The 24,980-nt window shown below is 42.0% G+C and overlaps 2 protein-coding genes across 2 annotated transcripts in view; both read left to right on the plus strand.

The window, feature by feature from the left end:
- The first annotated feature begins 6,697 nt into the window (after positions 1–6,697).
- The window catches only part of LOC134601881 (NXPE family member 3-like), a 68,835-nt gene continuing 50,552 nt past the window's right edge, over positions 6,698–24,980 (plus strand). The window contains exons 1-3 of the mRNA XM_063446385.1: positions 6,698–6,777; positions 18,778–19,282; positions 21,351–21,571. Of these exons, the coding sequence (XP_063302455.1) occupies positions 6,698–6,777; positions 18,778–19,282; positions 21,351–21,571 (806 nt within the window). The remainder of the gene's footprint in view (positions 6,778–18,777; positions 19,283–21,350; positions 21,572–24,980) is intronic.
- The window catches only part of LOC134603568 (NXPE family member 3-like), a 203,599-nt gene continuing 188,408 nt past the window's right edge, over positions 9,790–24,980 (plus strand). The window contains exon 1 of the mRNA XM_063449665.1: positions 9,790–9,866. The gene's annotated coding sequence lies outside the window, so the exon portion shown is untranslated. The remainder of the gene's footprint in view (positions 9,867–24,980) is intronic.

The following is a 24,980-nucleotide window of genomic DNA, read 5'->3' on the forward strand; positions in this document are numbered from 1 at the left end:
TGTGCCTCCCAGGTATCGCTATAAATGGCGATATCGTCGAGGTAGGCACACGTGTAGTCCTGGAGACCCTCTAGTAGGCGGTCCACCATCCGTTGGAAGGTGGCTGGCGCATTCTTCATCCCAAACGGCATAACACGGAATTGGTAGAGGCCGAACGGGGTGATGAACGCTGATTTGGGGACCGCATCCTCCGCGAGGGGGATCTGCCAGTATCCCTTACATAGGTCTATCGTGGTCAGATACCTCCCCTTGGAGATGCCGTCAAGCAGTTCATCCATCCGAGGCATTGGATAGGTGTCTGTGACTGATTTGTCATTGAGTCGCCTGTAGTCTACACAGAAGCGGGTAGTACCATCCCGCTTCGGAACTAGAACCACAGGTGAAGCCCAAGGACTCTATTACCCCCAGCCGGAGCATTTCCTCTATTTCTTTCCGCATCCCATCTCTAACAGCTTCGGGAATGCGGTAGGGAGGTTGCCTTAGGGGCGCCTGCCCTGGGGTTTCCACTTTGTGGACAGCCAGCTGGGTATACCCGGGTTCCTGGGAGAACGTGGCGTGTTTGGTCTCCAGTAAGCGGATAGCCTGAGCCCTCTCGTGGGGTGCTAGCTGTTCCCCTAACTGGACTAATTATATGGTCCTCGTCTCCCGGTTACCCCCTAACAGATCCGGTAATGGCAAAGCTTCTGTGTCCTCGCCGGCTGGAGCACATATAGCAGTTACCTCCTCTGCTCTCTCATTGTATGCTTTGAGCATGTTGATGTGAAACGTCCGTTTCACATCCTCATCCTTGCAGCTAGCTATCATGTAGGTGGTATCACACACCTGCCCTATAACCTTATAGGGTCCCTGCCAGGCAGCCTGAAGCTTGTCAGTGCGAACGGGCCTCAGCACCATGACCTTCTGTCCGACTTGAAAGCTTCGGTACCTGGCCCTCCGGTCATACCATACCTTTTGGCGCTGCTGGGCAGCCTGGAGGTTTTCCTGCACTGCCTGAGCCAGTTCCTTCATGCGGTCCCGCAGCTCCAGCAAATAGGGTACAATCGGGGTTCCCTCTATCTCTGTGCAGCCCTCCCAGTGATCTTTAATGAGGTCTAGTGGCCCTCTCACCCGCCTCCCGTATAGGAGTTTAAAGGGTGAAAATCTGGTGGATTCCTGGGGCACCTCCCGGTATGCAAAGAGGAGATGCGGCAGTCTCTGTAGGCTCCCGTGAACATCTTCAGCATTTGCTTCAGAGTTCCGTTGAAGCGCTCACAGAGCCCATTAGTCTGGAGGTGGTATGGGGAGCTGGTCAGGGGTTTAACCCCGCATACCTTCCATAGCTGCTGGGTTACCTCGGCAGTGAACTGGGTGCCCTGGTCTGATAGAATCTCTTTGGGAAATCCCACTCGAGAGAATATCTTGACAAGAGCATCCGCCACCGTCTCAGCCTGGATATTAGACAGGGCTACCGCCTCCAGATAGCGGGTGGCGTAGTCCACTACGTTAAGGATGTATCGCTTACCGGAGCAGCTAGGCTTAGCCAGGGGTCCTACAATGTCTACTGCGACCCTCGTAAAGGGTTCCTCTATTATGGGAAGGGGAACTAATTTAGCTTTCGGGTGGTCTCCCCTTTTACCCACCCTCTGGCATATTTCACACGTCTGGCAATACGCTCGGACATCGTCGGATACCCCAGGCCAGAAGAAGTTCTGGGTTATCCGATGTAATGTCCTACGTGTCCCTAGGTGTCCGGCTAATGGGACATCATGCCCAACTCGTAATAACTCCCGCCGGTATTTCCTCGGGATAACCAGCTGGCGTTTTTTACGGGGCCATTAATTCGGGTCTCTGTAAGTCGGTATAAGCGGCCTTTCTCCCATAATAGCTGCTCTTTCTCTAACCCCCCGGCTCCTCCTTTCGACTTTTCCCTGTACTGACTGAGAGTGGGGTCCCCCTCTACTTCTTTCCCAAACTCTTCTGGGTTATCACAGGGAAGGGGTTCTGCGGTTAGGGGCAGGGTCAGTTGGCTTACCTGGGTCTCAGTCGGTGGTGGGTGGCCCTCGGCAGCACGACTCTGGGATCGGGTGGTCACCGCTTGTACCTCGTTTGGAGTAGCGGCTGCAAAAGCTGAAGTCAAAGGGCCAATATCGTTTCCCAGAACTACCTCTTTCATTACTCCAAGCCTTTCATTACTCCAAGCCTCTCATGGCCATTGGAGGTAACTAAAAAACCTCCATTTGTTTAAAAATACATAGGGATTAAGGAGAGAGTGCAGGTAACTTGTTTTTCTTTGGTTTTTACTATATATTGGGGCTGATGTGTACTGTAGTCATTTGCTGCCGCCCAGTGATGGGAGTGAGCGCAGGACTTTTCTTTCTGCATTTGTATCCATTTTTTGTATTACTCAGCCTTGTTACAATGCAGCCGCCCATCCCATGTGTTCCCTATTAAGGGTTAATCATGTATAGGTGTGTATATAAAAAATACCCCTTTCTGTCTCATTAGAGATTTTTGCCAGAGGCTCAAGGAAGCACGGTGAATGGTTAGAGTTAGGACCCACCTAGGGGGGTCTGCCTTGACGTTGGCAGGTGGGCTCATCCTCTCATGGCCATTGGAGGTAACTAAAAAACCTCCATTTGTTTAAAAATACATAGAGATTAAGGAGAGAGCGCAGGTAACTTGTTTTTCTTTGGTTTTTACTATATATTGGGGCTGATGTGTACTGTAGTTATTTGCTGCTGCCCAGTGATGGGAGTGAGCGCAGGACTTTTCTTTCTGCATTGCTCCAGCCTGCACATTGCCCGCTCCGGCACCCCAGTCCAGATGTACCTGGGCGGTAGGAATCCGGTACACTGCCCCCCATGCCACTCGCACAGCAATAGACTTCCCCGGTCTTTCCGCATTATCAATAAGGTGCCGTTGCACCAGGGTTATGGTAGCGCCACTGTCTCAAAGTCCCCTGGCGGTCTTCCCATTAACCATCACCAGCTGACAATGATGTTTCCTGTTGTCATCGATGGTGGATTGGACTATAAGGGGTTCGTACAGGGTGCCCAGGGGTTCTTCCCGACTCAGCTCCTTGGCATCCCAAGCAGAGGGCACTTGGTAGTCTACACAGTGGACTGCGGCCCGGGGTTGAGGGAACCCTGGTCGGGTCCAGTTGGACCTGGTAGGTTCTAGAGGACAGTTATTGCGGAGATGCCCCAGCTGATTACAACAGAAGCAGCGGGGCTCGTTGCTAGGGGGACGGGGATAGCATGGTTGAGCCATCCCTGATTGGTTAGGAGGTTGGTATCTGGGTGCTGGTGGTGTGATGGGTACTGTAGGACGAGGTGGTTGGGCTTTTGGAGTAGCCGGTGGAGTCTTCCGAGTATCCGCATACTCGTCCGCCAGCTTGGCTGCCTCGGGTAGGGAGAGGGGTCTGCGGTCCTTTACCCAGTCTTTTACCTCTGCCTGGATGTGGTCATAGAACTGCTCCAGGAGTATTAGCTGCAATATATCATCTGGAGTCGTAGCTTGGCAGCTGTTAATCCAATTAATGGCTGAGAGTTGTAGGCGGCATGCACATTCTTTATAAGAGTCTTTCTCCATTTTGCGGGAGTCTCTGAATTTTTGGCGGTATGTCTCGGGTGTTACTGCATACCAAGCCAGGAGGGCTTCTTTAACCCGGGCATAGTTGTGAATCTCCTCCCTGGGTACCGCTCGAAAGGCATCTGCTGCTTTGCCGGATAACTTTCCTGCGAGTATAGAGACCCATTCCTCCACTGGTACTCGATGTAGGGTGCACTGGCCCCATCAATTTCACAGTCTTTTTCAGTGAACACTTTAAACGCACTGAAGGGAATCCTTCGGGTGTCCCCAGTGCTGTTTCCCCCGATTGGGGAGCTTGTCGCCGCTCGCTGGGTCTCTGCCAACTTTAATTGCAGCTCCATCTGTGCTTTCTGCGCAGCTTCATCTGCTATAATATTCATCACCTGCATGATGATCTCCAGCGTTGGATTTGGACCGAACCATGCCAGTCTCTCTCGCATCTCCCGGTTATTGGGAGATTCATTCTCCCTAACTGTCGGTGTTTCCATTTCCCGAACAGTTGACGTTGCTTCAGCCAAGGTCTCTCTGTCTAGCTTCATCAATTCGGCTATAATGACCCGCTTGGCCTTGTTGCTTGCACTCTTCTCATGAACCTCCAACAGTTCTTTCAAGGTACTGCGTTTGAACGGTGTGTACCAGCCTTCCATTCACTGTACACTAGCGCCTTTTCCAAATCCTTTGCTTTCAGGAAAAAGGAAAAAATAAAGAGCAATCCCGCCGCTGCCAACCAGTTGTGACGGTTGTAATCAGTATCACCGTCTAGTATTCCTTTTCCCAATAGCAGAATAACTCCAATAATCCACAGGAACAAATATCGCTGGTATCGCCAAATAATCCACACATGTGCCAAAGCTTAATGCTGGAACAAGACTGATTTACTGGCACACAGAGCACACATTTTATACAATACAAAAATCCTCCTCTGGGCCAGGCTAGATAATTGGGTTTGAGCAGCATGCTAAACTCAATTATCTACTGGCTAAAAAAATTTACAGTTTTACAATTTTTTAAAACAATACTTTCCATATTACATATCAATATACATTTTACATCCCTGTGTAGCTGATGGTCTGGGGAGCAACATACTTAATTTAACGAAAATCCGTTCGGTAGTTTTCGTGTCTGTTGCGGTCAACGGCCCGCCGAGCCTCACGGCCGTGCCGACCGGCGAGCCGGGAACCGCGCACTCACTTCTTCCGGGCATCACGCCCGAATCCAATATGGCGCCGACCACGTGGTCGCGTCTATGGATAGCCCCGCCCCCGAGAGTTATACCAACGTGTGCGTGACGTCACGACGTCAACACATACGCACGTTTTGGGGTCAGAGGTCGCCCTCTGACCAATCATAGCCTAGAGAGGGGTATTTAAACCCCTAGCTTTTCCCAGAACTTTTCCCTGTCGTGGTTTCAGTTTCCTGGTTTCCCGAGAGTGCTATTTCCGTGTTTCTGATTTCCTGGTATCCTGATCCTTGGCGTTTCCCTGATTATTCTGATCTCTGGTTTCCCTGACTTGGCTTGTTTTTTCGGTATTGAGTATTTTCTGGCTTCCTTGACCTCGGCTTTCCCTTTGACCATTCTCTGTCTCTAGCGTATTAGTCCGGCCATTCTAAGGTCCGGTTTACGCTCTATCCTGTTATTTTCCTTTTCTTACTTATGTATATATTTACATAGTTTCTGCGTGCTGGACCACATAGTTAGCCGTGACAGTGTCGCGTCGTGTGGAAGATTGACCTGCTCACCGCGTGTTGGTATCCGATTTAGAGTTCCATGAAATTGGGGCTAAGAGACGGTCTCCGTTCGTGTCAATTTACATGAAAACTACCAGGGTTAGAATGCAGAGAGTTTGTGGACAGTGCTCCCCTCATTCAGTACTTTAAATTTCGCGAACGCTGTTCGTGTCAATTTCGTGGAAATAAGTCAGACGGGACTTCCATGGGGGACCGGGTCATGCTGGAGGGCCATGTCGAAAATAGTTCCAGGCGCTCGACGCCTAAGTCCCGCTGACCGGCCGTTCGGGAGTTTAAGATGGCCGCCATTCATTGTTCTCGCCACGTGTTCGGGTCCGGTAATGGTTGCCACCCAGGAGCACTCAATTAACTTGCGGTTTCACAAGATTCTACGTTCTAATTGCTACCCAGGGTGGTCCTCATTCGGTAAAATAACTATTTTACCGAACAAGGGCTTTTGACGAACATGAAGTAACGAATAAGGTAAATAATCTAACGAATACAGTAGCAGGGACAGAAATAGTCGAATAAAGGAAGGGTGATTCTTCACAGGGGCCCACCGCATGGAGTATATGTTAATGGTATGGGGCAGGAAATCTAGGGTAGGAAACTGCCTTTACTAACAATGCATATCAGTAAAACAGAATAGGGTTGCATTAACCATGTAATAATGTCACTTGTGTAAAAAATACTTGTATGGAGGCACTGGTTTAGAAGTGAGAACCCGACATTTGGAACCACTAGTGTGAAGCTGGATGGTCAAATTGTCACAGTTCTCCCTGTGCCATCCAGATGCCTAGGCATGGTCACCCCTCAGGTGCCTTACAGGGGATTTAATTCTGGGACCTTCGGTTTCATGTGCCTGCTTTTAGCCTTGTTTACCTTGCCTTGTCTCTAGCACTAGGGGGCTGGACTTCTCTTGTGGCTACTACCTGTCTCTTTAAGTCCACCTGAGGCAACTTGCTCATTATTCAGGTGTATATACCACTGCCTCTCCATGAGGGCAGTGTCAGTTCATTGTTTCCTTTTCCTGTAGCTGTTGCCTATTTTCCCTGATTTCACAGACTGACTTTGCTTGTGACCCCTGCTTTTGGACATTTCATTATTGTCTGTTCGCTGCCTGCCTTATCTTCGGAACTGTGCCTGACTACTCTCCTGGATTTGCCCTTGTCTGTTTCTACGTACCTGGTTATTGTTCTTGCCAAGCCCCTCTGCACAGAATTACAGCACAGGTGGCTTCTAACTTGGTTACCGTGGGTAGTGATTTTCTGCAAGGGTGAGCTGACATCTCTGCACTATGGACTCCAACCAAGGTAAGCCCTTACACAAAGATGGCCACCATAAATCTCGCAACAGTGCGCAAGATCCCGGATGACTGCTGCAAGCACACATGGACCCGATGGAGATGTCCTCCCATGGGTCTGAAGGAGGAGTAGAACGATTGGGGAAGATCAATGAAAGCCCAAGCAACTCCGAAATGTCAGTGGAAATGTAGAAAGCATGCCCTTGCAATGCAGAAGAGGGGAGAAATTCCAAAATTAAAATAGAAGGCAAGGTAGCATGTAATGGAGAATGAGCCCATTGGGACGTGTTTAAGATATATGTAAGAGCCCATATAGACATAAAAAATTAAACATGTTTGTATTTAATTAATATTTTTCATTTATTTCCCATTTCATATGTATACTTGGCATAACTGTGTATTATGTTTATGTCTGTCTAATAAACTAATTTAATGTTTTGATAAAAATAAATAAAAATAAAGGGGAGCTCCAGACTGGAACAGTCTCTTTATTTAATGCATTTAAAATAAAAATAATGCAAAAAAAAACAATCAAAGGTAGTACAGAAACTCAGATATGAATTTGCTTTATTTGCAAGAAAGTCCCACACTACAGAACACCAACATTCTGTTCAAGAAGACCAGATCATAAGCCACTTATTCTGGACTGTAGAGCCTGACATATCAGTCATGTCTAATCCAACACTGCAAAGGTTAAAGTGAAGATTAGATTCTGTGAGCTAGATTCTCTGAATAGTAATTCCTCCAATAAAGTCTGTAGAACAACTGCTATTCAGTAAGCAGAGTAAACACGTTCTATGCTAAGATCTAGGTGTTTAAAGGATCACTATAGTGTCAGGAAAACAAAGCAATTTCCTGACACTATATTGCCCGAAGGGTGCCCCCACCCTCAGGGTCCCCGTCCCTTGGCGCTGAAGGGGTTAAAACCCCTTCAGTTACTTAATTTAACCCAGCACCGGGTTCACTCGGCGCTGGTGACCTCTCCTCCCCCGCCGACGTCAGCTCCCGAGTGGAGCGGCAATGCTTTCTTATGGACGTTCTGCACGCTGGATGCAAATTTCGCATCCAGCGTCGCAGATGCGCCTCTAGCGGCTGTCAGGAAGACAGCCACTAGAGGTTGGATTAACCCTGCTATGTAAACATAGCAGTTTTTCATAGCAGATGTTAACATCTGAAGGGTTAAAACCTTAGGGGCCTGGCACCCAGACCACTTCATTGAGCTGAAGTGGTCTGGGTGACTACAGTGTCCCTTTAACTCTTTTTTTGCAGAGATAAGACATGTAGTCAGGGGCATACCTAGAGCATTTGGAACCCAGGGCGGGTCCTATTTTTGGCACCCCCGCCCTCCACCCCCAACTTTAAAATGCAAAAAACCAACCACAATTTTAAAAAAGTGTTTTTGCTTTTAAATGTAAGCATGTTTTTGTATGGAGCAGGGGTGTATTTGTGTGTAGTGTTGGCAAGATTCTGAGATGTATGCACATATACACATAAACACACCTAAATACACAATGACACACATGCAGATACAGAGACACATAGTCACACACAGATACACAGACACACATGGAGACACAGTGGCGACTCTAGGAACAATATATAGGGGGTGGGCACATAAGATACCACGATCCAAACTGGGGGGGCACTAAAACTTTTCACTAGGGGATGGGGTAATGTGCTGCCATTGGCTGCCTGATGCCAGCATGCAGTGCACATTGGTATCAGTCAACAAATTTGCATATAATTCACATTAGCCACCCTGATTTCTTGTTCGTGGGCTAGCTGACACCTCTTAACGTCGCTCTTTGTTTATCAGACAGCTCCCTTATTTGCTATCCTTATGTGGGATTGCCATATTTAAGGACAACAAATAAGGATAAGGGAGCTATCTGCTAAACAGCATCTCACATAAGGACACCAATTTAGAGAATTATCAACTAAACAGCTAAAAGATCATTCCACCAGTGCTGTATTAATAGAGCAGTATCCTCTGCTCTATACTTGTGAGTATATTTTATTTAATTTATTTTACCCATCTTTTACACACTGAGAGCACTATTGCTGTTTTTTATATATCGTGGAGTACTGCACTACCAGGCCGGATTGACGGACATCTTCCTCCAGTATATCCCTTAGCGGGGATTACCGCTAAATGCCCTTTATCCTAGAGCTGGCCAAAGCTCCTCCAAATGTGAGTGTATTACCTCAATTTTATTTATTTTACTTTTGGATCTTACAATACTTCACTATCGGCAGTTTGTCGTGTTTTTATTTTTGTCTTCACATATACAGATATTTACAACACGGACGGATCAACTCCTGAGGACTGTACCTATACTCCAGTGAGACTTTTTATACTATTTTTATCATATTTTATCACCTAGACGGACTTTTTAAAATCTTGTTTCTGTTGTTTTAAGTGAGACTTTTTATATAGGCATACTTATTGTTGTCTACCCATTTAGACCATTTGGTCTAGTTTCTACTGTCATAGACTACTGGTTTTACTTTTAGCGCAGCCCTTACTCCTTTTTCTCCTCTAGTCTGTTCTACAAAGGGTTTTGAGGGATTCCCTTTTTTTTGGGTTGCTGCTCATATCTCTGTTATTTAGCGCTGACTCTTCCCCCTTGTTCTTACAGTCTCACCAGATGTTTAGTTAACCGGCTATATGTACTAATCTGTATTTTGACAAAGGAGTGAAGCCAGTTGAGTAGTAGCTACTTGAGCTGACTATCTGAGCTACCCTACAAATATAAACAACATAAAATTGAGCATGAAAAATACAACTAATTATTTGAGCCAAAAGCTATAGAATGTACAGGAGTGTGTATGAGAAACAGGAAGAAAGAAAACATGTAAACGGATTTGGTTATGGTTATGAAGGAGAGGAAGAGGAGTGAGTTTGGTTATGTTGGTGAAGTGTGTGTTAATAGCATTAGCTCAGTTATGTACGTAGGGTCTCACTAAGGCACCGTGGCAATATGTAACTAGCAGGTAGCTAAATGTTAAAATTCCAGCTGATGGAACTCGAAGCAGAGACAATTAGCAGGTATATCTAGTTCTTATGCTCTCTTAATTATAGGTTGGTTGCTACTGTAGCCTTGCATTAATTGTTGAAACAGGTGGAGCCGATGAATTGATTTTTGCCTTACCTGTGTTCTGCAACACACGGGTATCTCTCCCAGCAGGTAACACGTCTGCTGCAATGAGAAGGACTAAGAGGATTTGTGCGGCTCTGTTGGTCATGTCGGTATGCACATTTGGGGTAAGTGAATTGGACGCTGTAAATTTGTGTATTGAGGAAATTATTTTTTTTAATTTGTTTTTGAAAGGTGAATAGATCTTACAGTTGACCTTGTTATAAGAAATGTACATCTCAGGCAGCCCGTGTTGATCACTATGTCACTGTGTAATTAACTAGATTTTGGGACTCTGAGGGTCTGACGTTGTAACATTTATTGTATACTGTTCAGTCTGAGTATAATCGTTTGTAAACTTGAAGAAACACAAACCATATCTCCTTTCTTTTTTTATATGCGCGTGGCTGCCTTCCTTTTGTTTTATACGTTAATGGACATATATCCATTTAGGGAAAATTACTGTTCTCCGCTGTTAAATAATCTTTAACCGTAATTTATTATTATTATTATCGCCATTAATATAGCGCCAACAGATTCCGTAGCGCTTTACAATATTATGAGAGGGGGGATTTAACTATCATTAGGACAATTACAAGAAAACTTACAGGAACAATAGGTTGAAGAGGACCCTGCTCAAACGAGCTTAATATATGCTATGTGTTTCTAATGCAACCACTTTTCAGAGCAGAAACATATACAGCGCTACGGAATCTGGCGCTATATAAATAATAAAAATAATAATAATATATAACACACTTCATAAATAACTTTAAAACATAACTTTTCCGTGCCCAGAATTTATTTTTTAAGTTACAATTGTAGATAATAATTCCATGTTCACACTCTTTGAAGGGCTACTTAGCTAATTGCAAACCATGGTCGTGGACGGAAACTGTAGATTTAATGCTCATATTTATTTTTTTGCTCCCATTAATGGATAAAGTTTATAGAAATGTCTGTTTTAAACCTGTATTTCTTGAAAGCATTACTTTAGTACACCTGCTTGCTGTCCCTTCTTTTTAATTTAATTAATAATTAACACAGGAATATATTAATATTAACGCAATATTTCCAAGTACAAAATAAACACATTTTTGAGAACTGTGAAAAAAAGAATAAGAAAGAAAATATAAAAATATAAAAATCTCTCGTGTAGGAAAATATGACAGAGGGCTTGCTATTATTCTTGTGTCCTGTTAATGATGTCCGCAGAATATAAAAAAACAAACAAAAAAAAAACAAAATAACTACACGAACAATGGTTTAAATAGTCAAAATAACAAGAAAACACGAGTACTGAACATTTAAAAATAAATAAATAATAATTACACAGATCACTTTAATCATTGACAAAAACTGATGTCTATCTCCCCTCTGAGTTCAAATACGAGAATGCATCTTTTGATTTTCCACTCATACATCAACAACTATTCAATATGATTCCACAGATAGTTTGGAACATTCTCAGAAGCTACCTGTCTTAATCCATTGACCATCTCTAATGAGGCAACATGCAAAGTACTTTTTCCCCAAGTACTCTTTGGGAATGGCCTGAGCCTGTCTATACCCTTGTACTCACCATGCAGATTGGCCAGATGGTCTGGATTCTGAATGGCGACAGTGCTTAACTGGAAGCTTCATGGGAATATATTTTATATTGCAAAATGTATTCCAAGCAATGCCAAACTGCTTTCACTGACTCTAATAATCTAGAAAGTAACATGTAAAAGCTGATAGGATTACATATTACATATAGTTACATAGTTATTTAGTGACGTAGCTGAAAAAAGACATGCTTCCATCAAGTTCAGCCTTCCTCGCATATGTTTTTGCTGTTGATCCAAAAGAAGGCAAAAAACCCAGTCTGAAGCGCTTCCAATTTTGCAAAAAACTAGGAAAAAATTCCTTCTTGACCCCAAAATAGCAGTCAGATGTCTCAGATCAAGCAGCTAATACCCCACTAATTAGAAATTATATCCCTGTATGTTATGTTTTTGCAAGTATTTATCCAATTGCAGTTTAAACATCTGTATAGACTCTGACAAAACCACCCCTTCAGGCAGAGAATTCCATATCCTTATTGCTCTTACTGTAAAAAAACCTTTTCTTTGCCTTAGATGAAATCTCCTTTCTTCAAGCCTAAATGTGAGGGTATTCGAGGCAAGTTGGCAATAATATGCTGTTTGGCAATTTAGAATAAAGTCAATAATCCCATCTAAACTAATATAAAAGCTTCAACCGAACCCCTTTCTCCAGACTCAGGAGTACATGTGACAACCAATCTAGAACATTGTTACATAAATGGAACACTGTCACCAACCTCTGCTGAAGACAAAATTCGCTATAGTGTTCCTTTAAGTTTACATTTTTTTTCCATTGTACACGTATGTGAATGTTTTGTGTGTTGTTTAGGAGTTGATATACACAAAATAAGACTTAATGAGTGAAGATCTCTTAATAATATTTTATCAACTTAAATTATCAAATGAATTCAACTTTACAGTACGTAAGCTTCCAAGCATCATAGGTCTCTGTAATCACTTCTAAGCAGGGTCCCATGAATGCATCTGTCTCTACTTCGTACATGGTAGCACTTTAATATTTAAACAGATGTCATGATGTGTACACACTCAGGAACAAGTCTCTTGGAGCAATGATATGATTAGAGTACTGTAACGGAACCGCTGGCACCCCGACCGGGTACCTTCAGCTGACGGATGCTCCTAGTGCTTCCCGAGGACTCCAACACTCTGCCTGACACCATAACCATTGCAGACCCCACAAACCACCGCAGCTTGGTTGGGGTCTCGCCGTCTCCACCCACTCTGGACCCAAGTCCAGCTTCCAGTAGGTGGACCTCTCCGAATTCCAGAGAGCAGGAACAAGAACAAGCTCTTAGCAGAGCTTAGTGATTATAACCTGGGGAGTATAGTGATTATAGCAATCCCCAGAGTGTAGTTCTCCAATTCCCCAAACATGAGCCGAAACTTCATGAAGGTACAAGATGATCTGAACTTTTAATGACCACACACTGGCTTTTATGCAAGTCCCCATGCAAGGAGACATCCCACAGGGTGGGACACAGTACAACCAATCATTTACAGGAAAACCGTAAAACACACCCAGAACAAACATACAATCCCTCCCCTCTGCCTGTGAAATAATTACTGAACACAATGGGTTAATGAAATTTATCACAGGCAGGAAAAATAAACTTTTTATACATATACTGTAACTTTAAAAATATGCATCATATTCACATAAAACATATTCAGAATCAGCATACTTTAAATATAAACATAACCAAAAATCAGACAAATCCCTCCAGTACATAAAAAGTTAGGTGGAAGTCCTTTTACAAGTCCATAAGCCACAATGCAGTGATTAAAGGGCCAGCAGCAGCATAATATAAATCCATTAGCCCAAATAATGTTTGTAAAGGGCCAAACAACCCAGGGCCATAGTCATGAGGCAGGAGGCTGGCAATCAGGCTCCTCCAACAGCCAGGGGAAAAGGGCAGCTTGTCACCTAAAAATCCGGTGACAAAAGGCATTTCGTCACAAGTACAATGGTGTCTGTCTGTGGGTCATGATCTGGGATGGTGAATGCAGCTCAAATTGGAAACCACAGAGGACGTATGTAATTTGCTGTAATAAATAACTGAAAATAATTTGATTTGGTTGAGTCCCAGAGGAGAATAACAGAACACAGAATATAAACAACTTTAGCTTAATGAAGTTTTACTGTATAAATCATACCCCTGCAGTCTCACTGCTCAATTATCTGCCATTTAGACATTAAGCCACTGTACCAGCTGATTCAGATGACTCTGACTTCTTAACCAAGGAGTATTCCTGCCCAGCTAATCATCAATGGAAAGGCAAGGGCACTCAGCCCAAAAAGTCCAAGAGAAAAGCGCATGTTAAACGTAGCAAGGTGATGGTGCCTCCTGCCCCTGCCCAACCCCTTAGTCATTTCTCTGACAAGGACAGGCCCAGTCATCATCGGTGCTGGATGAATGGCAGACCGACAACTCAGCTTCAGAAGCATGGGTAGCTGGTACAAGATCCAAATTTGCCTCTGTGAGTGAAACTGTCCTAGGTGAGTCCCAGATGGTGGAGGGTGGAGAAGATGCAGATGCATCTCCACTGGAGAATGCTGAGGTTATCATGCACCTTACAGGCTAACGGATGTTTGATCTGCGCAGTATCTGGCACCACGGCTCCCGGGATTGGATGCCTCCTGACTATGTGGCCAAATTGATGCATATTTGGTTGCGTAAAACAAAATAACGTCATGGCTTGCAGGGGCCGGTACTAACACAAGGGTTAAAGGACTTTAAATGGCCTCAGGACAAACTCTTGGGCCCCTCTCATGTATCATGTACCTTGCCAAAGAGGCTTCCTCCAGGGTGGAGTGTTTTGACATGCATGCAGTGCGCATATGGGTCCACAATATCAGGGAATGGGCATAAAGATGCTTTTGTTTAATTGGAAACATTAATGTTGCTGTCTCTTCGGAGAGACCGAAAGCAGCAATGTTTCAACTAGACAGTAAACTGTCAGACTTAGGTTAAAAAGTATAGGTTCTTTGGCAATGCTTTCATCAAGGAGCTACATCAACATGTATACATCCCTCAAGAAAGCTAAGACCTCCATGAAACAGGTCTTCAAAGTCGCATCTTCCAGAGAGGTCTTTGACAAGGGCTGACCAGCAGAGGGTCCCGCACAACTCAACCTCAACCATTCTACCCAGAAGCGGGTGGAATCCAGGGATTACAATATCTGTGAGGCATGGACAGACTTCATGGAAAACGCAGCAGAGCATTTATAAGATTCTTTTCATGTAAGAGTTCATATGATTGCTCCTCAAATTTGTGGCCGAACTGCAGGCCGCCTTTACCATTTTTTATAGAATTGGCCACTATGCAAAGACATAAAAAAAATAGGAGATCTAAGTGTCCCAGACGTCAAAGATTATTTCTGTATTTCTCCATGTATAAGACAATGTTTTTTCTAAAAAAAAATTTAGTCTAAAATTGGGGGTCATCTTATACACAGAATGCCACTGGGGTTGGAAAAACACTTGTGCGCAGGGCCTCAGTTAAGATGGCGTCTGCTGCATTTCAGTGTGCCACAGCCTACACACATACCTGGCCTCCCTCCTGCCGATCTACTTCTGAATGATGTGTCAAGGAGGAATAGGTCCCTATATGTGTGGGTGCTGAACTTCAGCACTTACCACCAAGGAAGCTCCAGAGATATGCCACACCATAAAAGTAGCAGCAATATTAAGGGTTGCTCCACCTCAGGTAGGTCTTGCTTTCTGATCTATATTTATGGGGAGGAAATGGGGATCAAGGAGCAGAGGGAATACTACTGTGATGTCCCAGCATGCCCTCACACCACCGGTTGTATTGTGGGAGCTGTAGTCTCCCAGCATGCAGTATAGAGCCATTAACTTCACAGAGTACCGTAGCACAGGGGAGGCATGAGAATCAGAACTATGTTGTTCTCCTCAGAAGTCACCTCTAAAATATCAAAGTTGTTCTATTTGTTGCTTAAAATATTTATTTCTTATTTTGGACTAAAAAAATAGGGGTCTTCTTATAGATGCTGGCGTCTTATACACAGAAAAATACGGTATATAGATACTAATATGGCAATCACCACAAAAATTTAACCCAGAGACAAATTTACCAAACTGGATTTTAATGGAAGGAGAACCTATTTCATCCTATTTATTAAAATAAATGTCATAGCTACCACCAATAAACAGACTAGAGCAATAACATTGATTCCCTCCTGTGGAGTATGGACTGTAGTATTTAACGTACAATATACATTGTATGGTAAGGTGTGTATATATATTTAATATGGATATACATCTAGCTATATCGTTACATATAATGCAGACATGACATTTCTACAAGGTATACAGAAATTGAAGGGTTACATTTTAATTTAGCATAAACATGTGACTGTAAGTCAAAATGTAAACGAGACATAGGACAAAGACATATGTTGCCTGTCAATCAAAGCGTTAACAAGACATCTTTAAAATTGTACTTTTAACTCTTTGGAGCTAATCATAGGCAGTGCTAATTAAGTATCTGCTGATCATAGCTATAGAACACTTTACATCGTATATCAGGGAAGAAGTTGAAGAGCCTTTCTGGGAAATAACAAAGCATTTGCCTTGGGCCTCTATTTGTGGAGAAAGAAATAGCTATATAAACGGTAAGAAGACATTTAGAACGTGTAATTCCTCTATCATTCAATCAATTATAAGGTCATTTCTAAATCATACGCATCCTACTGCCAGTCTTTACCTCAATCCTTTTGGTAAGATTGTTCACTTGTTTTTTTTTCTTTCTGTAATACTCATTCATTCATTAACCTACACACCACGCGTTCTGCTGACAGTCATCGGTGAGAATCTTAACCTGTCATTTTCCTTTCTGTAACATCAATTTAATACACATACAGCATATTATTTATATTTATTTGAGTCATTGTTTCATTTATACAATATTCATGCAGTGTCCTTTGGGTCTTCGGGCACTGAATTATTTTAGTAATAGTCTAGTTATCAGCTAGAATATTTATTTAAAGCAGTTTCTAATAATTAACTTGCAACGGGACCTTTGTTTCCTCTATAACGCTATAAACACGATAAGCTAAGAATGACTGGAAACAGATGCATGTCGGTACATCAATCATACCTTATTGGAGCCATAGTGACCAATATTTAGGGTCAACGAAAACAGACATCTACGACTAAATTAACAATCCAATCACGAACTAAATTAAAATGCTAATTTATATAAAGGGTGTTTATTTTCTATCAAATATTTTTTTCAAAATTTAATCTGACACTTTAAAGACTAAATATAACGGAATTGTTAATCCCACAATATTATTCCATTATAGCTAAATTACAAGAAATATATAATATAACAAATATAGACCAAAAACTGTATTCTTTACATAATCCTAATCAGCCTCCTATTTGTTTGTTTTACATGGCATCTGGTTTTAATCAGAAGTTCGAATTCATGTTGGCCTGGGAAAAAGAATAGCAAATAGCCATCAGTTTCGGAATGGTACAATATTACAAATGCCCTTCAGGGATGACCCAATGTACAAACCATTTTGAAAATCATTCAAACATTTTGCATAGGTCGTATCTAATTCCGACACAGGTTAAAAAAAAAACGTTTCCAGGTACATCTGATAGATATGGAAGAAATGTGGTGATATAACCCTGATTGGTCCACTGTGGCAGAGCCAACCTTGGTTCCCAGATCTACTGGAACTGTCATGCAAGGACCCTCTGCTTCTGTCATCATACATTATGTGTCTCACAGACCCACGAGGGAACCCTCACCCACTGCTTCTGAAAGACTGACTTCCATTGGTGGACTGTTTCAGGATTTCTTGGCATGTCAGAGAGCAAGCACAGGCTGCTAAGGACCTCTTATTGAAAACATGTGTCCCAGGGACGAGATGTCGCTACCTCTCCACTTGGAGCTCCTGGACTTGTTGGTGTATGGAATGGGATCTTAGTCTATGTTTTTATGTATCTAGTGGTTATTAAATTACACAAGTTCCGATAGTATAAGTTGGTACTTAGGATTATTTTTTTTCTTATGAATGGTTATGAATAATCGCATGACTAACGTTTTGTTACTTGTTGCATATTTCCTTAGTCCTTCATGACTATGACTATGCCTATTACACATTTTTTCTTGCTCAGTTTAATTTACTTCAATGGACGTGTCTGATGTTCGGGTCTTGTTGACAGTGTCCTCATTTTACAGGAATCTAATTCTTGGCTTTCAAGTTGCATTTGACTGCTTTATTTGCTTTTCACTGTTCTGCCTATGTTTGTCACATTAAGAAAGAGAACGTGCATAGGTCCTCGTATACACTCTGTTTGTTTTTGATTTTTTTTTTTTTGTTTCTATATATTTTCTTTGCTGCTATGGAGCTAAGTAAAGAAAGATATGCAAAATACTTGCCTCTTATAACAACCATATTCTTCAATTCTAAATTAAGAAGAATGTGTAATAAAGTGTATACAAAGGCTGTGCAAGTCACATGCACGGAGGTGTGACTAGTGCTACATAAACAGAGTGATTTATGATCCTATACACCAAAACTGCTTTATTAAGCTAAAGTGGTTTTGATGACTATAGTATTACGTTTTTGGTACTGAGATGGAAACAACAATGAAAAATAAGAGTGATATTGCAGTTCATAAGTAGCTGAGACATGAAGGTTTGACAGATACCAACTGAAATAGTAACAGGTAGCTAACAGGTTATACAGTCTGATTTATCTATCTTGCGGAGTTTAGTAAATAATAACAGTTTATAGGTAGAAAACATGATGCATGAATGATAAATGTCTTGTGAAACGACACCATGCAGTAGAGAAGTTAAACAACGTGATTAAGGTAAATACACAGGGACCTAAAACAGATCATTGTAAATATTCCAAGACTGATACAAGCTGATTCCGTGACTAACACAAAACAAGAAACAGGGCTGTAAGTATAGCAAACATAATAGGACAAGATACAAAAATAGCCATACAAATAGATGCACAAGTGCACTGAAATGAAAGCAGAACTACCTTAAAACGGATATTCAAATAAGGTGACAGGAGCAGACAGCAGACAGCAGAAGGTAGTCTGATCTGTGAAAAAACTCTAACAGGGAAGAGATTGGCAGATGAACCTTATCTGGAGAAGCTAGTGATGCAATTAAAAAAAAAAGAGTCAAACACAAAGGTAACTCAATCAGTCACTTGCATGAGCAAATTAAAGACTGCTTGAAGCCACATTTGTGTGCCCGCACTCTCTTTGGAATTGTGGTGGATGTGTGCAATCCCCTTTTGTGTACTTGAATTATAGCTGGTGATGCAAGCACAACATGACAGTGTCATATTGAAAATACTGTATTATTAATAAATATATACTTTATATCTATTGCATATAAGTAATTATGTAACTCCTGCAGTTTTTTTATAGGTCAACGAGAATTGGATTTTATGAAACCTACCAGGTGCCCCAACCTAGAACGTTTTTAGCATGGTCAAACAGTTCTAGTGATGACAATCTTAACCAACAACAGATAAACACTGCGTTCGTCAACCTTCTAAGTCTAATACAATGGCCTGATATTCCACTAAAAGAGCTCCAGTATTGTAACTCTACCAGTCCCAAACAAAGTCAATATCACATAGTGAATAAGAGGGTCAAGTACAAAGTTGGAGAGACTTTAGAAGTTCTCATCATGGCCAAAGACCACATGGCTCGACCTAAGACCTATGGAGGAGACTTTTTTCAGGTCAAGCTTCACTCTCCGAAACTTAAAGCTGGAGTGACTGGCCACGTGAAAGACTATAGAAATGGGAGCTATCTAGCAACATTCCTCCTGCCATGGCCCGGGAAAGCACAAGTCAACATCCGTCTCATTCACTCCAGTGAAGCCGTCTCTGTGTTGAAGGACAAAAGAGAGAAACATCCAGACAAGGTGAGTGCGACTAATTTAAAACTGGATAATGTCAGCAACTGCAATCTGATCAGTCTGACATCCCAGATAATTTTATTTAAATATAACAAATATTCTAATATAGTACCTGCAGTTTGACTTTTCATTTTCAGATGATTAACATTATAACAGGAGAAATAAACACAAGCATATTTTATTACAATACGTTATATAGAAAACCTCGATCAAAAATAAATACCGGTATTACTTAATATTCAACCAGTGCCCATTTTGTTTACATTTAAAAAAAAAAAATGTATTGAATGTTTGCACGCATAAACTATAAAGTATAAATTAGTTTAATGGACACTGTGGGCATTATATCAGTTTAATCTCCCTGAATTGGTTATAAACCCTGAAGACCCCTGGTACTGTCCACACATTTAGTGTTAAATCATTTTTGAATTTGGAAATTCTCAATCTGTCCACTTCTAGTGAATCATAATTTCATCATCTAATCTTCGGAATGAGATGTACCTAGCCAGACAATATCTTACACACATTCATGGTGCTTGGCTTGCTGGCTACATCACCCTTTAGCTCAAAGTTTCATTATGCTATATCAGCTATTTATTCCACTGATACACAGTGGAGTCAAACTGCTCTACTATCGTGTTGTGCCATAATTATTTTGAAACAGGGAGAAGATGGAAGAGTCGAAGACTATAACATAACATATTTCAAACAAACTATAAATAATTAATAGATAGTGTCCCTTTTAGTGTCTACGGTTTTTGGCATGTCCCGGTTACATTTCCAGTGGCAAAAGTGTAAAACTCAGTATGTGTGCCATTTTATTGTGACGCACTGCACATACAGATGCCAGATACTGTGACCATTTCAAAATGTTGATGTGGACATGGTGCTTAACCCCTTAAGGACCAAACTTCTGGAATAAAAGGGAATCATGACATGTCCCACATGTCATGTGTCCTTAAGGGGTTAAAGTAATGCTTCAAGTTAGGTTAGTGATAGAGTTATGGTTAATACTAGTATATCTTTAATGTGAGGGTATCAGAGGAACATACGTGCCCCAGTTTACCCAAGATGGATGGGAGTTGCATCTCACTGCCTATTTAGTAAATATGAAAATTGCCCTTGCGGTCAGAATTCAAACATGTTCACTGGATTTGAAAAAAATCTGGTCTTTAGTGAATAACCTTGGGAGATCCTCTTTCTACAGCAGGAGCGAAGCTGTATTAATAGTGGCCGCTGCTTCCCGGTGGGCTTGGGCACATGATGTCGAATTTGATATTGCCCTACATGGATTATGAGATTAGAAACCATCATCAGCCATTGAAATGACAAGCACAACAAATAATATATGGGGGATACTCCAATATTATACTTTTTTAATTGGAATATTCCTTAAATGTTTTAGATTAGTAACTCCGATTTCAGCACTGAAAGGTTTGAAATTTGTTAAACTCATCATCATTTCAGCTGTAGGAGAGTTTCTACTCTGAAGCACACATTTCTGCTTTGTCGTAAGGCCAGATACCGACCCAGGATCTATAAAAAAAGATTTCTTGACTCTTTAGTAAACTAATCCTGCAGAGATAAGCAGTTAATTATATGCTCTAACTTTAGGTGACAGGAGTATCTTTAGGGAAAGGTTTTCTTTAATCTTAGGGCAAACCCTTGACATCTATGTTCTGAAGTGAGATTGTTATGTGTTACCTCCTTGGCATTCTTTGCTATTTTCAGCTGACACATCTATTACAATTCTATCTTCTCAACCCCTTTCCCAGATTATCATTTAAGGGAGGTGGCTGAATTAATGGCTGCAGGTGCTGCCCAGGTGTGGCAACTCCAGTTTGTCTGCTTGCTTCTTGTTTCTTTATGTCCTTTCCAACCCTTTCTGCTTTACTCCCCTCCAGGTATAGTCTGATAAATATACATATAATTATCTACTTGTAATTCTTGATCACAACTGCAAATGCAGCAAAATGCCATGTCATGCTTCATATTACAAATCGTGGGCCTGTTGAGATTTGTTCTTATGGTACCGGTTGTAAAAAATGGATCATTAATTTTGGTTCTCTCACAGGTCTTCTTTCATGGGCATTTTCAATCTAATGGTGTTAGTGAGGTAAAAGAGTGTAATCTGAAGGTTTCAGGAGAAAACATATGTGAATATAAGGACCCTGTTACTGAGGAAATATGGCAGTGCGTTAAGCCACAGAAACTACCATGTGACTCCTGGATCTATCACTCCATGGGTGGATATCGTCAGGTGACAAATGCTGTGGAAAACGCACTCTTAAGTAGGTAGGTGTGATCATACAAAGAGATGGCAAACAAGAATTGACTGTGGTCTTTCTTATCCCTTCTAATAGATTGTATAGTTCTCTATGAGAAAATAATACCTTAAGTCAGTTGTTGAGTTAGATACCTATCAAGTACTTTTTTCAATATAGTCCATGCGTTTGTGTGCTTCAGGCCACCCCATCACAGACATGCAGAAAAGAAAGAGGGGAAAACAATGGGGGGACTTGGGTGGTGGGTATTAGGAGTGGGGGGGGTTCAAGGCAGCTCTCTGCCGTCCTGGGCCGGGTCCCGGGGCAGTCCCACACACATCCCCCTGCGAATAGAACACGGGTCCACCTGCCCCCCCCCAGAGCATCCCCCGGTTTTCCCAAGGCCAGCGGCCCCTCCTCTCCTCCCTCAATGGGTGCGTTCAGTTATTTTCCTCAGTCAAGTGGGTCTCCTATGGTTGATTGGTAGGGCTTCCTATGTGTAATGGGAGGAGTTGTGTTGTGTTTGTGGCTGGGATCTGCCTTCTCTGCAGGAGGTATAGGTAATCCAGGGGGTCCATTGTAAGGCACATCGTTCTGGGTTGCCCCTTACATCTGCCGTAAGGTTTTCCATGCTGTGTATTGTCTCCACTCAGTCCAGTCATTCTTTAATCATGGGCGGGGAAGCAGCACGTCTTCAAATGGTTTGTAGTACAATGTGGGGAGCCTGTCTGGGCCCAGGGCTTTGTAGCCAAAGTTAATTTTGTAGCAAAATAATACGTCTCTCTCCACTTGTATACCATGTAATTTCCACAAAGCAGGTTTGATAGGGAGTACCTTAAAGACATCTAAAATATCACTCTTAAAAACTCAGGCACCCCACCTGTGGTAACGAAAGGCTCAATGGCTTCATCCACTGAAGCACACTGCCTATGAATAAATAGATTAATGAATTAAGACTTGTTACATAAGAAGAAGAATGCTGGGTGGTCATATAATAAGCATTTTTTTATTTGCAAATTTCCCAGATTCAATACCTATGGGGTAATGCTCATACAGGGAGTGCAGAATTATTAGGCAAGTTGTATTTTTGAGGATTCATTTTATTATTGAACAACAACCATGTTCTCAATGAACCCAAAAAACTCATTAATATCAAAGCTGAATATTTTTGGAAGTAGTTTTTAGTTTGTTTTTAGTTATAGCTATTTTAGGGGGATATCTGTGTGTGCAGGTGACTATTACTGTGCAAAATTAGTAGGCAACTTAACAAAAAACAAATATATACCCATTTCAATTATTTATTTTTACCAGTGAAACCAATATAACATCTCAACATTCACAAATATACATTTCTGACATTCAAAAACATAACAAAAACAAATCAGTGACCAATATAGCCACCTTTCTTTGCAAGGACACTCAAAAGCCTGCCATCCATGGATTCTGTCAGTGTTTTGATCTGTTCGCCATCAACATTGCGTGCAGCAGCAACCACAGCCTCCCAGACACTGTTCAGAGAGGTGTACTGTTTTCCCTCCTTGTAAATCTCACATTTGATGATGGACCACAGGTTCTCAATGGGGTTCAGATCAGGTGAACAAGGAGGCCATGTCATTAGATTTTCTTCTTTTATACCCTTTCTTGCCAGCCACGCTGTGGAGTACTTGGACGCGTGTGATGGAGCATTGTCCTGCATGAAAATCATGTTTTTCTTGAAGGATGCAGACATCTTCCTGTACCACTGCTTGAAGAAGGTGTCTTCCAGAAACTGGCAGTAGGACTGGGAGTTGAGCTTGACTCCATCCTCAACCGGAAAAGGCCCCACAAGCTCATCTTTGATGATACCAGCCCAAACCAGTACTCCACCTCCACCTTGCTGGCGTCTGAGTCGGACTGGAGCTCTCTGCCCTTTACCAATCCATCCATCTGGCCCATCAAGACTCACTCTCATTTCATCAGTCCATAAAACCTTAGAAAAATCAGTCTTGAGATATTTCTTGGCCCAGTCTTGACATTTCAGCTTGTGTGTCTTGTTCAGTGGTGGTCGTCTTTCAGCCTTTCTTACCTTGGCCATGTCTCTGAGTATTGCACACCTTGTGCTTTTGGGCACTCCAGTGATGTTGCAGCTCTGAAATATGGCCAAACTGGTGGCAAGTGGCATCTTGGCAGCTGCACGCTTGACTTTTCTCAGTTCATGGGCAGTTATTTTGCGCCTTGGTTTCTCCACACGCTTCTTGCGACCCTGTTGACTTTTTTGAATGAAACGCTTGATTGTTCGATGATCACGCTTCAGAAGCTTTGCAATTTTAAGAGTGCTGCATCCCTCTGCAAGATATCTCACTATTTTTGACTTTTCTGAGCCTGTCAAGTCCTTCTTTTGACCCATTTTGCCAAAGGAAAGGAAGCTGCCTAATAATTATGCACACCTGATATAGGGTGTTGATGTCATTAGACCACACCCCTTCTCATTACAGAGATTCACATCACCTAATATGCTTATTTGGTAGTAGGCTTTCGAGCCTATACAGCTTGGAGTAAGACAACATGCATAAAGAGAATGATGTGGTCAAAATACTCATTTGCCTAATAATTCTGCACTCCCTGTATATTGAACTAATGGGCCTATATGAAAAATCTTAGATAATTCTGTTTCTAACAATTCGTCAAAATGACCCGTTTTTTTCATTCATAAGTACTTTGAGATAGATCTATTTGTCCTATGGGAAACTGTTCAGGAAAGGTGGCCAAATCACGTGAATGATGCTCGCCAAACATGACATGGGGAATTCCAAATTTACCACGCAAAGTAATTTATTGGTTGCCAACACAGTCACTTAAAAATAATAAATTCATTTAAAATCAGATCTGACAGCACAGTGTGTTATATGTCCTCCTCTTTATAGGTCCTCTTCTTTTAATTGAACTTTAATTACACACAGGAGGCTTCTGCAGGATCAAACAGACTATTAACAGAGCAGGAGATAAGAAATTCTAGATGAAACAGGTTGTGCAATTAAGGAAGTTTAAACATTAGATGACTCTTTACAGGAAGTGTTTAGGAAGGCTGCGTAAGTCACATGCAGGTAAGTGTGGCTAGGGCTGCATAAAAAAAATATGATTTAACTCAATGGCAGAGAATTGAACAGTGAGACTTCAGGGGCATAATCTGTACACTTAAACTGCTTCATTAAGCTAAATTTTTTGTTGCTTATAGTGTTCCTTTAGGCGCAGTGTGAATTTGAGTTAATTATGTAATTACAGTCTGCCTGTAATTACAGTCTGCCTGTTGGAATTGGTGTATGGGAACAGGACACAACTCAGCTCTCCTTGCTGTCGCTCGAAATGGTATCCCTCTATGCTGTAATTCAGATGTGAGTTTAGGAACTTACTGATGGAATGTTAGTGTGCTCTGACCCTCTGGCTGGGGATGCTGGGATTGA

Source organism: Pelobates fuscus, chromosome 3 (assembly GCF_036172605.1).
Source record: "Pelobates fuscus isolate aPelFus1 chromosome 3, aPelFus1.pri, whole genome shotgun sequence".
Taxonomy (NCBI): Eukaryota; Metazoa; Chordata; class Amphibia; order Anura; family Pelobatidae; genus Pelobates; species Pelobates fuscus.